This window comes from Barbus barbus, assembly GCF_936440315.1.
Source record: "Barbus barbus genome assembly, chromosome: 36".
Taxonomy (NCBI): Eukaryota; Metazoa; Chordata; class Actinopteri; order Cypriniformes; family Cyprinidae; genus Barbus; species Barbus barbus.
Window position 1 is genome coordinate 26,576,418 of NC_136714.1, and position 18,728 is coordinate 26,595,145.

General features: G+C 38.6%; 1 protein-coding gene across 3 annotated transcripts in view; it reads right to left on the reverse strand.

The window, feature by feature from the left end:
• LOC306856343 (CBP80/20-dependent translation initiation factor-like) overlaps positions 1 to 18,728 on the reverse strand; it is a 73,890-nt gene that overhangs the window by 42,604 nt on the left and 12,558 nt on the right. For 2 of the 3 annotated variants that reach the window (XM_079395575.1, XM_079395574.1), the window contains exons 2-8: positions 16,370 to 16,585; positions 14,129 to 14,200; positions 6,811 to 6,933; positions 6,661 to 6,731; positions 6,436 to 6,501; positions 3,733 to 3,837; positions 2,597 to 2,672 (exon numbers count right to left, since the gene is read on the reverse strand). In XM_079395575.1, the coding sequence (XP_079251701.1) occupies positions 2,597 to 2,672; positions 3,733 to 3,837; positions 6,436 to 6,501; positions 6,661 to 6,731; positions 6,811 to 6,933; positions 14,129 to 14,200; positions 16,370 to 16,549 (693 nt within the window). In that variant the 5' untranslated portion in view covers positions 16,550 to 16,585. The remainder of the gene's footprint in view (positions 1 to 2,596; positions 2,673 to 3,732; positions 3,838 to 6,435; positions 6,502 to 6,660; positions 6,732 to 6,810; positions 6,934 to 14,128; positions 14,201 to 16,369; positions 16,586 to 18,728) is intronic. The other variant, XM_079395576.1, reaches the window with a different exon arrangement.

The following is an 18,728-nucleotide window of genomic DNA, read 5'->3' on the forward strand; positions in this document are numbered from 1 at the left end:
CACACACACACACATCCACAACAAGCAAACAGAACAACAGCACACAATATAAACGCACCAGCCAAACACTCAGCTTGTGTGTGTGTGTGTGTGTGTGTCTCTGTGCCACAGGGCATGTGAAACTGGCAGGATATCAGGTGACAAACAATACAGCTACAAAAATCACTCACCTGACACACACACACACACACACACACACTTTAGAGGTCAGTGAGGTCTTGGATTAAGGATGTAGACTACATGTGTGTGTGTGTGTTTGTGTCTGTCTGTTTGGAACTAAAATCAATTATTCATGCCAACAATTATTTCACACAACTCTGACAGGAGAAGATTCTTCAACTCAAACTCATAAACACCTGTCAGTCTAGTATACAAATGAGCTCCGTTGTGATTGGCTGACCTCACACTGTTGTCTGGACCCTTTCCAGTTCGAGGATAATTCGCCACAATAAATATAATCATAAATCTATTTTTTACTATTTTATATGTAATGAACATGCAATGTTTTTAAAAGATTTTTAAAAAATATATATATTTTATTGCATTAAATTGATCAAAAGTGACATTAAAGAATGTTTTTCTTATTGCAAAATAATTATATTTGAAAGAAAACTGTTCTTTTAAACTTTTGATTCATCAAGGAATCCTAAATAATTAAATGTATCACAGTTTCCACAAAATATTGGGCAGCACAACTGTTTTCAACATTGATTATTGTCTGTATGTGCAAGCATGCTTGGCAATAAAAGCTCTTTCTGATTCTGATAATAATCAGAAATGTTTCTTGAGCAGCAAATCAGTATATTAGAATGATTTCTGAAGGATCACGTGACACTGAAGACTGGAGTAATGATGCTGAAAATACAGCTTTGATCAAAAGAATAAATTATGTTTCAAAATATATTGAAATAGAAACTATTTACTGTATTTGTTTGGTGAGCAGAAGAGAGTTTTCTAACATTATACTTTAACATCCCTCTTTTTTTGCATTGTGGATTTTTGTTTGCTTTTGGAGAAAACAGAAACACAAAAATAATATGTTCAAAGGTTTCCTATGTACCTCTACAGAAGTTTACTCAAGTATAATTTTCTTCCATGTCCTGAACCCAAAAACTGGAAAAAGTGTTCATTTTAACATCCAACAACCTGCACGTTCACCTTTAATGTGTTTGAATAAATAGACGCACATTAAATCAGAGAGAACAAGGGAAAAGACAACAGATCACTAGAGTAAGAACAATGGCTGGCATCACACATGCTCCACCCTGTCTGCCAGCACCACGTCCAGACGCTGCCCGCAGATTCAGGATTCAACATTTTTATTTGTCACGTACACAATTATACAGAGTATAACCAGCAGTGAAATGCAAGTCAGGTCCGCTCCAAGGACAGTGCAATTATATAGAATACAAAACACCGAATGCACATAAATATTAAGAAAAAGTAGAATAAAAAGATAAAAAGAATAAAATATATAAATATAAATGTGCAGGTCAGTATGTTGTTGACTTAATAATATAAGAAGGAATGTGCAAAAAATATGACCTTCTGACCCGCCGCTGCCACAATAACAACATCCTGCTGGGTGGATCGAAAAACTCACCGGCGGCCAGACGCAGCAGAAAGAAAATAAAGATAGAAAGAAAAAGATATCTAAGCTACAAGACAGTTTATTGGTGATGACATTATGAAACCACTAGATAGCGCCACTGCAGTAACTGAAAAGCAGGAGATGAGAAAGTACATACTGAAATACTACATACAGCTTAGTTGTTTCATTATTTATTAATAGTTTTTTTCTTTTCTATTTTCAGCTTAATTTCAAGTTTTGTAATTTTGTTGTTTGTTTTTGCCACTTATGCTAATGTGTTTCCCCCTTATATATATATGTCCATAAAGTTTTTCATTTTCTTTCCATTTTATTTTAGTTATTTTGGTAAATCAAGTTAGTAACTAAATGAAAATTAGAAATATTGCCTTGGCAACTAGCTGAAAAAAGTTTTTGTTTTAAGTCAAACATCATAACCCTGGTCAACAGTGCCACTAAAGCATAATTTCTTTTGTTTTGAAAGCTCCTTTTATCATCTTTCTCTCTTGTATCCTTCTGTAGGTAAATAGAGGTGAATGTGAAGCTAAAGTTGCTACAGCAGTTCGCAAATACATGAACATGACATTTCAGACTAAAGTAATGACTAATCTGCATGTTAGTATCTAGTTAAACTCATTACTAAAATTCACCTTAAAATTAATAATCAATGTGTTACATAGTGTTTGGGAAGAACTGCATTAAAACACTTTGTTCTAGAACAAGAGGACCATAGACAAACTCAATTTAGCATGAATTACACAGATACACTAACATTAAGGCCGGTGTAATTCATACCATTCTCGGTGTAAATAGCACATTCCTGAGCAGAAATGAGCATACTGCACTTCACCACTAGATGTCAGTGTTGGATCAGTTCAAATAAAACCCGTTTCAGCGTCTCTCCAGCAGAGGGCGCTCTTCTATACACACCGATGGTACACAGCAGAACACAGCTCTGCTTCAAATCAAAGGCTGAAGGATGAGTAAAAGCATGAGATAGTTTCTTACCGGCAGGCTGGGCAGGAATTTCTCCATGTTGTCCAGGTCAATACCATCATCATCGTCAAATTTGCCCTTTATCATCCTGTGAACAGACAGACAATATTACATGACAAGACGTCCAGCCAGATAAAGACTTGCTTGTAGGCTTGTTTATTGTAAATTTTTTAACACACATAAGCAACAACAAATAAGCTGTTAACTATACTGATGGGTTCCCATACTAACTAACTAAATAAACCAGGCCATAAAATGTAACTCTGTAAAGCCTGACAGGAAATAAATAATAGTGATAAAAAAATTTTTTTAACCTTTAGGCAAAATATATACTTTATATTTTTGTTGGGATGGATATTTGATCCATCAGGCTTTTATAGCTCATATATTATGATCTAGAGAGAATATGGAGGAACAACCAGCTCAGTTTTATTCAGAGGCCCAAAATGAGCCAAAATATTCAATTTGGTGCAGATGATGATATTTATACAGACAAAAAAGTGATGAAATTCTGATGCTTGTAATGTAAATCAATGAGAACCTTATAACTGTATAGCAACTACTTACATAAAATGATATAAATGGTCAGTCGTCACTCACCCGATGATCATATTTTTGAATGATCATATCTACAAAATAATGCAATCATTTTGATGATCAGCCCAGACTTCAGCGCAGTAAGTGTTCATCTTGAAATATTACTAACAATACACGTTTACTTTATAAAATTCTGTAGATTTCACAGCATAAAGACACATGAAGCACGAGCTGAAGGTGGATGTTTGTACAATTACACTAAAAGGCCTTTTACTTGCTTAAGTCCTAAACTATCAATCAGTTGACCGAAGGCATGGAGTAGGTTTTTCAGCAAAGGTTTGATCATGTTGATCATATAATTAGATGCCAGAAATATTGAGCAGATATGATACAGTAGGATTGTCTCATTTCTTGTTCCTCCAGTAGAGGGCAGTAAGGAGCTGAGTGCCACATAAACACACAGCCACACCCCATTACACAGCTCAACAACCCTGAACACTGAAAACTCCCTGACATGCAGATTTACACACACTTGTATGAATGCATTCAGTTCATTACTGTGAAGCGATTCAGACCGGTTCTCCGTGTGTCAGTGTTACTGAAGGTCTCACCCCTCTCGGTCGATGTGCGGGAGGTGTTTTGGTGTCCCTCTATACGGCCTCCTGTGAAACTGAGAGAAATCCAGTTTCTCCGGCTGCATGTCCCACGTAGCGCCTCTGTGAACACATAACGCAACATTAATACACAAACAATAGAAATCCTTAACTACTGTATACAGGTATATCTCAAAAAATTAGAATATCGTGAAAAAGGTCCATATTTTTTGTCACTCGTTTCAGAAAGTGAAACCCATATATTATATAGATTCATTACACATAAGCCTATATTTCTTGAAATTTTGATGATTATGGCTTATAGATAATGAAAACCCAAAATTCAGTGTCTCAGAAAATTTTAATATTACATAAGATCAATTAAAAAAAGGATATTTTAAACAGAAATGTCAGGCTTCTGAAAATTATGTTAATTTCTATGCACTCAATACTTGGTTGGGCCTCCTTTTGCATGAATTACTGCATCAATGCGGCGTCACATGGAGGTGATCAGCCTGTGGCACTGCTCAGGTGTAATGGAAGCCCAGGTTGCTTTGATAGCGGCCTTCAGGTCATCTGCATTGTTGGGTCTGGTGTCTCTCATCTTCCTCTTGACAATACCCCATAGATTCTCTATAGGGTTCAGGTCAGGCGAGTTTGCTGGCCAATCAAGCACAGTAACACCATGGTCACTGAACCAGCTTTTGGTACCTTTGGCAGTGTGGGCAGAGCCAAGTCCCGCTGGAAAATGAAATCAGCATCTCCATAAAGCTTGTCAGCAGAAGGAAGCATGAAGTGCCCTAACATTTCCTGGTAGATGGCTGCGTTGACTGTGGACTTCAGAAAACACAGTGGACCAACACCAGCAGATGACATGGCAACCCAAACCATCACTGACTGAGGAAACTTCTCACTGGACTTCAAGCAACATGGATTCTGTGCCTCTCCACTCTTCCTCCAGACTCTGGGACCTTGATTTACAAAAGAAAAAACTTTTACTTTCATCTGAAAAGAGGGCTTTGGACCACTGAGCAACAGTCCAGTTCTTTTTCTCCTCAGCCCAGGTAAGATGCTTCTGACGTTGTCTCTTGTTCAGAAGTGGCTTGGTAGCTCTTTTCCTGAAGACGTCTGAGCGTGGAGACTCTTGATGCACAGCTTCAGTCCACTCCTTGTGAAGCTCTCACAAGTGTTTGAATCAGCTTTGCTTGACAGTATTCTCAAGCTTGTGGTCATCCCTGTTGCTTGTATACCTTTTCCTACCCAAATTCTTCCTTCCAGTCAACTTTGCATTTAATATGCTTTGATACAGCACTCTGTGAACAGCCACAGCTTTCAGTAATGACCCTCTGTGACTTACCCTCTTTGTGGAGTGTGTCAGTGATCGTCTTCCCCATTATTGTGGTTTCAAAGAACAAGAGATACCCAGAATTTATACCGTAGGGATGGTCATTAACTGAAACTCAAATGTAAATATTCTAATATTTTGAGATACTGATTTTTGACTTTCATGAGCTGTAAGCTCTAATGATCAAAATTAAAACAAAAAAACTTTTGAAGTTTTACTTTACATGTAATGAATCTAAAATATATGAAAGTTTCACTTTTTGTGAAATAAGAAAAAAATGAACATTTTCACAATATTATTTTTTTTTAGATGTACCTGTATATCCACTTAAACTAAGGGCCTAAAGTCACATTTTACCCCCACAAATTCTTTTTTTATATACATGCATCGTGACAAGCTCATTCTAAGCCTCCATTTCTCTCTGATCCAGGCTGTAAAACTCTACACACACACTCAAGACACACTAATTAGCTCGAGCACTTTTTCTTCCTAAAATCAGCTGAATAAATCAAGACAACCTCAGAGCTTATTTTGAAAGGCGATATGGAGCTCTGAACGGATTATAGTGGCGTAACTCTGAATTAAAGCGTTTGCAACCTGCAAACTGAACAATCTAGAAAAATAAACTAAAACACAGCTTATGAAATCTATAATGTACACTGATGTTCAAAAGTTTGGGGTCAGTATTTATTTTTTCTAAAGATTTTATTTGTCAAGGATACATGAAATTGCTTAAGTGTGACGTGAAGACATTTATAATATTGCAAAAGATTTAGATTTCAAATAAATGCTGCTCTTTTGAACTTTCTATTCATCGAAGTATCCTGAAAAATAAAATGTATCACAGTTTCCACAAAAATATTAAGCAGTACAACTGTTTTCAACTGTCGATAATCATAATGTTTCTTGAGCAGCAAATCAGCATATTAGAATGATTTCTGAAGGATCATTGAAGACTGGAGTAATGATGCTGATAATTCAGCTTTGATCACAGCAATCAATTCCATTTTACAATATATATTCACACAGAAAAGAGTTATTTTGAATTTCAATAATATTCCACAATATTACTGTATTTTTTCAAACAAATGCAGCCATGGTGAGCAGAAGAGACTTCTTTTAAAAACACAATCTCAAACTTTTGAACAGTAGTTCGTGGTCAGTTTTGATTTGATGTTAACACTGATGTTTACACACAGCTCAAATCTAATATAAAAAGAACTAGCCTCTAGTGTGTGTGTGAGACAGGGAGAGGACTGAAGGTGATGGCCTCATTAATTCAATTTAGCCTGTGACGAGGTTTAAATTAGACTGCGAGTCAGCAGCACTGTAAAGCACAAGCAGAAAAACCAGAGCAGATGAAAATATTCACTGACCGCTGAAAAGATGGACACATATCAGCAGTCTGGATCGACCAATCGGAGACTGTTTTACTTGATTCACTGAACAAAGAAGTAAATTAACTCTATGTGTTTCTTTATTTAATTACATCATCACTAAGCCATATCACAAGTTTTTTTTTTTTATTAATCATGCAGCCCTACTACCATATGTCATTATTTAATGGCTAGATTTATTAAAAGTATGTGTGTGAATCTCACCCATGACAGTCCAGGTTTGCAGCCCAAATGTCCGTCCCCAGAACGTCGAAAGAACAGTCTTTGTTTCCATTCTAAAACACACACATCGTGAAAGTTTAAAAACGTTGAAAAAATGTTCCTGATGACATCAATATATAGATATAATGTCACCTTCGCTGGGGCTCTGAACTGGTTGTTTCGTCCTCTGCTGCCCGATCTAGAACCAGAACCGGGTCGAGAACCAGAACTGGGTCTAGAACCGGTGCTGTCATTACTGCTGTGCTCCCAATCATCCTGAGAGAAACCAGATTCATTCAGATTCATCTGACGCTGGATGTTAAACATGGATACATTTACTCAATCATTCATCCTCTACAGGATACATTTAAAGAGTGATCAGTCTTCTGTGTGTGTGTGTGTTTATATCAGTGTTAATTAATTCAATTCATTAACTGAAATAAAAAAAAACTAACACTATTAGAAAAACTAAACATTTTTCATGACTCCAAAATAATAACATAAAAATAAGCACAAATTAATGAGTTTCTTACAACTTTGGAAACTCAAAAATGTTGAAACTAAATTAAAACTAAATGGGACTCTACACAAAATATCCAGTTAAAAAAAACAAAACAAATGAAAACTACACTGAAAAGGACAATCTCCATTCTTAGTGTGGCCTCAATTTTTTTTTTTAGAAAGAATTGCGTATAAACAGATGTATGAGTATTTAAGTAAGAGTAGTTTAATTTATGATTTTCAGTCGGGTTTTAGGAAATCTTATTCGACTGACACTTCTTTACTTTATTTAACAGATTTTATAAGGAGGCAGATTGATGGAGGTAAAATGTGTGGTATGGTACTTTTAGACCTCTAGAAAGCGTTTGACACAGTAAATCATTCAATACTTTTAGACAAGTTAAGTGTCATGGGTTTTTCAAGTAAAGTGATAGCCTGGTTGAATTCTTATTTAACTGGGAGAGTTCAGAGGGTGGAAACTGAAGGGTTTTTTGAGGTGAGTCCCTCAGGGAAGTGTTTTAGGCCCTATTTTGTTTCTTTTATACATAAATGACATGCAAGCAGTTTGTGATTGTAATTTGTTTTCATATGCTGTTGATTCTGCTTTATTAATTTCAGATAAGGATGTTGGTAGGATACAAGTGAATTTAGGTAAGGAGCTTTGTAAGGTAAGAGACTGGCTCTCTGAAATCAAACTGATGTTGCATTTAGGTAAAACGGAATCCATGTTATGGATTTGAATAAGGTTTCTAAGATGTCTGTTAAGGTGGGGGATTGTTTGATATCAAATAGAACTTCTGTTAATTATCTTGGATGCATCCTTGACAATGATTTAAGTGGTGTAAGTATGGCTATGAAAGTCCTGGGTAAGGTTAATGCTAGAACAAAATTTCTTGCCAGACATGTTAGTTTTCTTGATAAACAGATTATAACATTACTTGCATTATGTTTAGTGTCATGTCATTTCAAATATGCATGTATTTCTTGGAGGTCTGATTTGTCTCGTGATTGGTTGGATAAGTTACAAAAATCTCAGAATAAATTGATAAGGTTAGTTTCAGGGTTTAGTCGTTTTACACTCGTGGAGGTTTCCCATTTTAAGTGTCTTGATTGGTTACCTATAGAAAGCAGACTAGAACATATTCAATTAAAAATGGTACATGAGATTATAATAATAGAGCTCAGTCATATTTTAATGCACTTTTTTCTAGGGTAAATCAGCAACATTGTTATAAAACTAGGCAAAGTCTTATGGATATTACATTATGTTGTTTTAAAACTATGTATGGGTATATCTAAACTTTTAGATCTTCTGGGGCACTTTTGTAGAATAAGTTACCTCTGGATATTAAAGGTATTTCGAATATGGTTAGTTTGTTAGTTTATCAAGAAAAATAACAAACAAAATGGCGCCGCTGATGGCAGCTATTGTGCGTTGCTCCTCGGTGTTTGTATTGTTTTTGTTTGTTTTTCCTGTTTTTTGTTTTTCAAATAAGATCAGCTTTACCAGGGATGATCTACTGAACATTCGGCAGAACACACCACAAAATCTTCTACCGGTTTTTGATTTTTCGGACGTTTTGCTGGACATTGTAGTTGGCGGAGCTGTAGCTCTGGTCAAACGCTTCAGGAGGCGCAGACGGGGAAAGAGAGCCGGCGCGCTCGTGAAACTTCGTCAGCGCGGATTTAGAACGGCGTTGCCTAGCATCCATCTGGCGAATCTCCGCTCTCTACCCAACAAAACGGACGAACTCCTTCTGCTCTCCCGGACAAACAAGGACTTTTCTAACTCTGCTGCTCTATGTTTCACGGAAACCTGGTTGAATGGCGACATACCGGACAGCGCGATCCATCTGCCTAATTACCAGCTGATAAGAGCAGATCGGGACACAGAATCAACGGGGAAATCGCGCGGCGGCGGGACATGCTTTTACATCAATGAGAGGTGGTGTACAGATGTAACTGTTTTAAAGAAGATGTGCTGCTCAGATCTAGAAACGCTCTTCATTAACTGCAAGCCGTTCTATTCGCCGCGGGAGTTCTGCTCGTTCATTCTCGTGAGTGTTTACATTCCACCGCAAGCGCACGTGAGCACAGCTCTACAGAAACTCGCTGATCTGATCACAGAGAGTGAACAACAACACCCGGACTCTGTTTTAATCATTCTCGGGGACTTTAATAAAGCAAATCTCTCCCGTGAACTGCCAAAATACAGACAGCATGTTACATGTCCCACCAGAGACAGTAATATATTGGATCACTGTTACACAACAATAAAGGACGCATATCACTCGGTTCCACGAGCAGCTTTAGGACTCTCTGATCACTGTTTGGTTCATCTTATTCCATCCTACAGGCAGAAACTTAAGTCTGCGAAGCCTGTATTAAGATCTGTTAAAAGATGGACTAACGAAACAGAGCGGGATTTACAAGCCTGTTTCGACCTGACTGATTGGTCTGTTTTTGAAGCTGCAGCAAATGACCTGGACGAGCTCACAGAGACTGTAACATCATATATCAGTTTCTGTGAGGACATGTGCATTCCTACCAGGACTCATCTATTCTACAACAATGACAAACCATGGTTCACTGCCAAACTCAGACAGCTCCGTCAGGCCAAAGAAGATGCTCACAGAAAGGGGGATAAAGTCTTGTACAAACAGGCCAAATACACACTGGAAAAGGAGATCAGAGTGGCAAAGAGGAATTATTCTGACAAGCTCAGGAACAAATTCTCTTCCAGCGATCCGGCTTCAGTGTGGCTTGGATTAAAGGACATCACCAGCTACAAAACACCACCCCCCAGCACTCTGGAGAATCAACACCTGGCAGACGACTTAAACGAGTTCTTTTGTCGTTTTGAACGATCACCCCACACCCGCCCAGAACACCCCTCCACACAACCATTCACACCTCCAGCAACCCCTCTCTCCCCCACACCTACAATTCAAATCAGCGAAGACGATGTGTGCCAGGTCTTCAGGAAAAACAAAAGAAGGAAAGCACCTGGTCCAGATGGTGTGTCACCAGCCTGCCTAAAAATCTGTGCTGAGCAGCTGGCCCCCATCTTCACACAGATCTTCAATAGATCACTGGAGCTGTGTGAAGTCCCCTCATGCTTCAAACGCTCCACCATCATCCCCGTCCCAAAGAAACACAAAATTACTGGACTAAATGACTACAGACCTGTGGCACTAACGTCTGTAGCCATGAAATCATTCGAAAGACTGGTTCTGGCTCATCTGAAGGACATCACTGGACCCTTACTGGACCCCCTGCAGTTTGCCTACAGAGCAAACAGGTCTGTGGATGATGCAGTCAACATGGGACTGCACTTCATCCTGCAGCATCTGGACAGACCAGGGACTTATGTGAGGATCCTGTTTGTGGACTTCAGCTCTGCTTTTAACACCATTATCCCGGAAACCCTTCAAAATAAACTAACTCAGCTCTCCGTCCCCACCTCCGTCTGCCAGTGGATCAACAGCTTCCTGACAGACAGACAGCAGTTAGTAAAGCTTGGCAAATTCTCATCCAGCACTCGAACCATCAGCACTGGAGCTCCTCAGGGCTGCGTACTCTCCCCACTGCTCTTCTCCCTCTACACCAACGACTGCACATCTAAAGACCCCTCTGTCAAGCTCCTGAAGTTTGCAGACGACACCACACTGATCGGCCTCATCCAGGACGGTGACGAGTCTGCTTACAGACAGGAGGTTAAGGAGCTGGCTGTCTGGTGCAGTCTCAACAACCTGGAGCTTAACACGCTCAAAACTGTGGAGATGATCGTGGACTTCAGGAGAAACCCCCCTGCTCTCCCCCCACTTACCATCATGAACAGCACCGTGACTGCAGTGGAGTCATTCAGATTCTTGGGCACCACCATCTCTCAGGACCTAAAGTGGGATATTCACATTGACTCCATTGTCAGGAAGGCCCAGCAGAGGCTGTACTTTCTTCGCCAGCTGAGGAAGTTCAACCTGCCACAGGACTTACTGAAACAGTTCTACTCTGCCATCATTGAATCCATCCTCTGCACCTCAATAACTGTCTGGTTCAGCTCAGCTACCAAATCTGACCTCAGAAGACTACGGAGGGTAGTCCGGACTGCTGAGCGAATCATTGGTACAACCCTCCCCACTCTCCAAGAACTGTACTTATCCAGAGTGAGCAAAAGGGCTGGTAAAATCACTCTGGACCCCTCACATCCAGCACACAACCTCTTTGAACTGTTACCATCTGGTCGACGCTACAGAGCTCTGAGCACCAGAACGACCAGACACAGGAACAGTTTCTTCCCTCAGTCAATACATCTCATGAACACTCAATAAATAAACGTAGAACACACAACTAATACATTATCCATTCACCACACTCACTTATTTTATTTTCTCATTTCTAATTTGCACATACTTCACCTGTACATACATAGTCGCCTATATTATATATTATATATTGTGTATTTTTTATTTTTTTTGCTGCTTTGTACATTGGTTATTGGCTATTTCCTGTTATTTTGTTTCATTACCTGTGTCCTGTCCTGTTACTGTCTTTCTGTTGCACTGTGGAGCTTCTGTCACTACAACAAATTCCTTGTATGTGTAAACATACTTGGCCAATAAAGCTCATTCTGATTCTGATTCTGATTCTGATTTTAGTTTAAAAGCTAAAAGTTGGCTCTTAAATAGGTTGTTTTGTTGATGAATTTATATTATGTACGTGGTTATTTGTGACTGTAAATTTTATTGTAATTTTTGTATATTAAAGTGCCAGTGTACCTGTTACCAGGAGTGGAGTTTGTGCTTTACATCAAGGACCACAATGGAAACAGGTTTTATTTTAAACTTTATTGTGTTATCCTTGACAAATAGAGTGTATTAACAACTTTTTTTGTCAAATAAGAAAAAGAAAGAAAGACAAACTGACAATGAAAAAAAAACTATATTAGAAAATATCAAAAGAAATTGCAAAAATATGGTGTCAAGCCTATAGATCAAATGTACCACAAACACACACGCACGCACACACACAAATACTGACAGAGCTAAACATGTAAATGTAATGAAAAATATATGCAACACGTCATGCATGTTGAGTATGTCAAATAAGTTTTCAGTTCATTCATAACAGGCAACGGTTCATCAGACACTACTGAGCTTGTGCGGCAGCAACATCAGCATAGTGAATGTTCACACACGCTTTCTGTGACCTCATCGCATCACGTGACCTCAGACCACAATACTGTCACTGTGTCATTCACAATGCTCTCTCACACGCTGGAAAACAACACATATTCACAACATACATGCAGCACACAGTGCATCTAACCTTCTCACATGTGCTGTCTTTAATATTTATATACACAAATTAAGCATATGGCTGACAGCTTTAGTCTGCTCTAGTCTGTCACTAATGAGGGAACATTCAGAACAGTGATGCATCAGTCTGGATAATTACGCATATGAGATACAAACTCAATCGCGAGATAAGAACAAAGATATTAATTTATATATATTAGCTTGCGGCTGAAACAAGCTTCCATATATTGTATAAAGGACGAAAGAACTGCAGCAGATCATCTCTTGCTCAACAAAACACTTGTCAAACTATCGACAGTACTTGAGATGGAAGAGAAAACTGACTCACACAAGCTATAAAACAGAGACCCCATGGAGAAAAAAAATGACATGGGAAGGAAAATTGTAATATATTTGCTTTTACATTAATTTGCAAAATTTTTCTCTCGAGAAACTTTCTCGCAAACATTTGAACACAAAGAATGCAAAAGCTTTTATGAGCAAATGCTAAGTTTGTCAGGAAATGCAAAAGTTTTGAAATAAAACCTTATTTTTAACTATATAGCGCCCCTTATGGCAACAAGTATGCAATGCGCTCTTGCATTGTTACGAACTGCATTCCGACACATTTCTAAATGATGATGCATGCAAACTAGAAATACTTGCATACAGTGCACTTACTGTTTGTGTTTTCATATTAACATTAGCATCTAGCTACACTTTGACAAACAGCATGCCATCTAGGCACCTGTGATGTACTATTTTCAGCTATGATTTGGGACACTCTAACCCTAACCTTGCACAGACATTATTATGTTCACTGGGACTAGGGCTGCACGATTTTGAGAAAAAACCTAATTGCGGTTTTTCTGACAAATATTGCGATTGCGATGCGATTTTCGATTTTTGCGTTCGATACTTTTAAGTGCATAAAACCTAAAATATTTTACATTTAGCACTCTTTTGCTCCACGTCGTTCTTCGCGAATCCAAAATAAGTCCAAACAGCTGAAGTACCACCCTTCTTGTTAACCAAGTGCTCCCCCGCTTCCTCTCCCGTCAACGAAGAAGTGCCTTCGGCCATTTCTGCGCAGTTACAAGCTTTTTCTATTGGCACAATTCGAGGTACACGTTGTGTGTTAGCTGCTTTGCTGCTGACAGAAAGCCGGTGCACTGCATACAACCTTGTTTCCATTGCCATTTCTAATTGGCCAGCAAGCCAGGAACGCGAGATTCGACCATTTTGATTGGCTAATAGGATTGTCACTCAAATGTCAGAGGCGGGGGAAAAAACCTCAGACTCCTGAGGTTAGGTTATTGCGGGAGTTAAAACCTCAATATCGATGCGATAAAGGTTAATCGTGCAGCCCTAACTGGGACCCATCACTAGTTGGACATTTCGGTTGTTTTCTGTGTCCATCCACTAATACACTTGTCTGTGAAGTTTCTGATGACAAACACGTCTGTTTCTGAACACCTCAATTTCAATTTCAAACATTTCTAGACATCTTCAACACTGTTTCTGCACCAGAGGCGACTGCAACAGATGCTTTCACAGCTTCATCAGTTATAATAAGACCAATGACTTTTGATGAGCCACTCATGTCTGGTGTGAACAGGATGTTACAGAAGAGTTACAGAAGAGACACACATACACACACATGCAAAACTCACTGGTTTGGATGAGCCCCTGCCCCGTGATGACGACCAGCTCCCGTCAATCTTATCACTGCAGTCTTCTGTCCACTGAAAGACAGAGAGACACCATTAGTGTCAAATTTTGTTTATTTGTTTTGATTATTACTTCATCTTCAACACAGCTTTTGAGGTGTGGGACGGTTGTGTTTTACCTGTAAGTGTGGGACAGGGTGTGTTCTACCTAGAGATGCACCATTTGCAATTTTATTGGCCGATTCCGATTACTGATTTTTTGTAAGTGTGCCCTGCTTATGTATAGTTCTTTCTAAAAGCTATAATTGACAGCATATACAAACAAAAATCTATACTTTTTTTAATGCAAAAATGATTAAACATTACAATTCCCCCAATCTGGACAAAGTAGCAGATGTTCTCTCACTTAACCAACTCTCAAAATAAGTGCTCTGACTAGAAAAGAGGTAAAAATAACTATTAACTGAAAATGAGTTGCTGTAGTATTTAACAAAACAGATGTTATTTCCCACTGTTTCTTAAATTGCCATTTTTTAATTAACCTTATGTGTCATTTTCACATCAAATTCTTACATGGTTTCAATTAATTCAGTTAGAATAATAAGATACTGTGGAGCTGTTACCACTCAAATGAAATTTTTTATTTTATTTTTAAGGGATGCACAATATTGGATTTCTGCCGATATCCGATATTTTTCAACTCATTTTGGCCGATAGCGATACCAATATATTTCCCCCAGAAAGATGCAGTGTTAACCCTAACATTTTATTTTAAGATTAACATTTGTAGATGGTCTAAAACAAAACAGCTGTAAAAATTCTGAAAATATTTAGCTCATGATTTGTTAAAAAAAATTAAACGTTACACATTAATGCATAAATCAGTATATATAAAATTATTTAATTTACAAGTGTCATGTTTGTGATTTATTTTTCCATGTAAGCTGTAGATTCTGACCTTTAAATCAAAACATACTCATTATTTTATGACATCAATTACTGCTTTAATCAGAAACACAGTCTAAATGTCATTTGTGTAGGCTATTTTACTTTTAATTTAATTAGAAGTAAGCCAACAGCGCACTCTACAGATTAAAACTCCTTACCGAACGGGCGTTAGGACCCGGGGAGGCTGCCGCTGCACGTGCGATCAGTGTTTATCACACACCAAACGCGTACGTGCTTTCACAGATTAAATTCAGTGATCCAAAACAGTCAATCTAATCCACATTCAGACAAAACTTTGCTTCAAGAATGAGCCTCACTGCTGACGTGATCTAATCACTAGCACACCCTGAGCACATGTGAGTTAACCCATTTGTCTTATCGGCAAGACATATCGGCATAATTTTTCATATCAGGCCGATGCCGATATTTACATTTAAAGCATTATCGGCTGATTCCGATAACAGTCCGATAATATCATGCATCCCTAGTATTTTTCATAAAATACATTTTAAAGAATCCTGCAAGCACTTTAAGTTTTCCCCTAGACTCGTACTGCACAAAAAGTGGTTCAATGTTGAATGTTACAGGGACTGATTATTGCAAATGCAAATCCCACTGTTCTGGTTAAATAATTTTTATTTATTTATTTATTGCTAAGGTTTGCATATGGTAGTGTGCTAATGTGTTAATGACTGCTTTCCTAAAAATGTATCCTATTCCTAAAATAAGAAATGTCCCAATATATCGCCTTGCTTGCAGTATCGTGATGTATTGCAACATATCGTATCGCAACCACTGTATCGTGACACATATCGTGTCGCCAGATTCTTGCCAATTCACAGCCCTATTAATTTTAACCTATTGTTTATTGTACTACTATTGTATAAAACCACATTGCAATCGTGTTGAAACATTATGGTCGTGCAATGTTGCGTACCTTAATCATATATTATAAACATTTTTTTTTTTACTACAGCAGTGTGCATCTATAACTTTCTGTGTGTGCTGTTGTGCTCATTTGTTTTGATTTCTGCACGAGACTCTCTCACACTCACTCAGGCTGCACAAGTCTCATCTGGCATGACATTAATACATTATCAGTTGCCGTAAGTGTGACATCAAAACAGACCCGCTCGGAATCTGCAGGTCATAAAATCGGCTAATACTGGTCCCTGGCCGGTTGATCGGTGCATCTCTAGTTTTACCCGTGCAGTGTGGGACGGGGTGGGACAGAGTCTGTTTTACCTATGAGGTGTGGGGCAGGGTGCGTTTGGTGTGGGATGGGGTATGTTTTACCAGTGAGGTGTGGGACGGTGTCTTGTCCACATCCTGGTCGGTTTCGTTTTTGTCGCTCAGGAGTCCCTGCACCTGGTACTCCAGCACGTAGCTATCGATGAAGCGCTCCAGCTCCTCGATCTCCTGCGAGCGCGTGCTTCCTGCCTCTGACGATGCTGATGCTACCGATGAGCTCTCCATGGCAACCAGCCCAGTGAGGGGAGGGAGGGAGGGGAGCTGAGGGCAGGGCAAAGAAAGTTGTTAGTAATGTGAAAAATAATGTGAACTGACATTTCAAATGGAGAATATAAATGTTATAATATATTTTTATGATTATTCACAATGATTTATATGTCACTGATTTAATATGGAATCCAAATGTACATAAATTAAGCATTTTAAAGTCTAATAATATCTGATAAGGTTTCATTTTTTTATGAAAATCACTGATGCAATCAAAACTATTTATCAAAAAAAAAAAAAAAAGGACAAACTTCTTTAATGTTCTTGATCAGCAGAGAAACATACTGCTACAGAAGAGAGTGCTACAGTTAGAGGGTCATATGAAGATGAAAGAGATGTGTTCTTGAAAATATTAAGGACTCGGCTCAGGCTGCTTGGATTGAGTTGGGCAGGGGGGAACATTTAATGTAAAAGTCCATGAAAGTTTTATCATAGGTAGAATGCAAAATGTTTCAATACAAGCATTTTAGTCAAATGCAATTTATGCAATATTTCAAACCTTTAACCCACTTGGGAAAATCAACCCATGGCAACAGTTTATAAGTAGCCCAATTCTGTGGAAAAAACGTGGACTGCAGGAGTCACATTTGACTGATCAGGTCGAGAATAAGGAGAGATGACTGACAAGACCATGCGTGAGTATTTTCTGCTCAACAGACCCTGAGCTCATTGACAAATATCTGATCTTGTAAGATGTGCTCCCCTTTACACAGAGTGCGTCTGATTGCGAAATTGAAAGTGAAAGTAAACAACGCAAAGGCTCATTCAAAAATATTTACATACACTGCATACAGATAGCGGCTCCCTGATGCACCAAAATTATATAGAACATTAGAATGTTTAAAGGAGTGGACATGAAAATCGTGGGAGCGAAACATGTTGCTGGAGCAGATATCAGAAATTCAGCGGGAGCGAGATTAAAGGGGTCATATGATGCGATTTCAAGTTTTGCTTTCTCTTTGGAGTGTTACAAGTTGTTTGTGCATAGATAAGACCCCTGAAGTTGTAAAGACTAAAGTCTCAAAACCAAAGAGATATTCTTTATAAAAGTTAAGACTCTGCCATGCCCTCCTAAAACGGCTCATTCAAATATGTTAACCACCCCTGCCCAAGCATGAATACATCATTTATTCATGCTTGGGTGTCGCAGTGAATCCAGTGGCGAGAAATATCACCACTAACTGCAAACTGGCATTTCAGATCTGCCTCCATTTTGTTAGTAACGCCCCAACTTCCAACGATCCAATCAATTCCCGAAGGACGAAATCAAGTCCCACCCTCTCATTTCAGATGCCGTTTCACTCGGATATACGTCACAGTAGGGAAGACAATTGCAACTTCCCTTTCATGCCGACTTTAAGATTACTTGCAACAGATCAGCACAACCCAGATGTTCACAACGCATTTTATGGATGACCGATTCGTGAACATATATGAGAGGAGCAGGTAATTCTGACTTTGCTATGACAATCTGGCACTTCTGAATGATTATGGAAAGGGGCGTTACATTTCCGACAAGAGCTTGTGGTGTTCGGCCAATCACAATGCACTGTGCCAGTTGGCCAATCAGAGCAGACTGCGTTTTTCGCAAGGAGGGACTTTGTAGAAAACAAAGCGTTTGAGAGAGGCGGGGCATCGAGGACCTACAATAATGTACAGCATATGAAAATTAATGTGTTATTTTAACATTAAAGCATGTCAACATATTCTGTTACACCAAATACACAAAATAATGATCTTTATCTTTATTTAGCATCATATGATCCCTTTAAGAAAAGAGCTGAATCCAGGACATTTTGGGCGATTAAGAAATCCCGGCCAGATGCATTTTTGGAAGTCCAAAAAGAGGACATGTCTGGGGAAAAGACGATGTATGGTCACCCTAAGTACTATATACTTCTTTATTTTTAGTGCATACTTTGGCTTTCCTGTAGCTCAAATAGTAGAGCATGGCGCTAGCAACGCCAAGGTCATGGGTTCGATTCCCAGGGAAAGCAAGAGCTGATAAAATGTAAAAACTGTAACTTGAATGCAATGTAAGTCGCTTTGGATAAAAGCGTCTGCTAAATGCATAAATGTAAATGTACTTGCATGCTGGTTTATTACTGTGATATCACAGATTTCACCCCTAAATGTA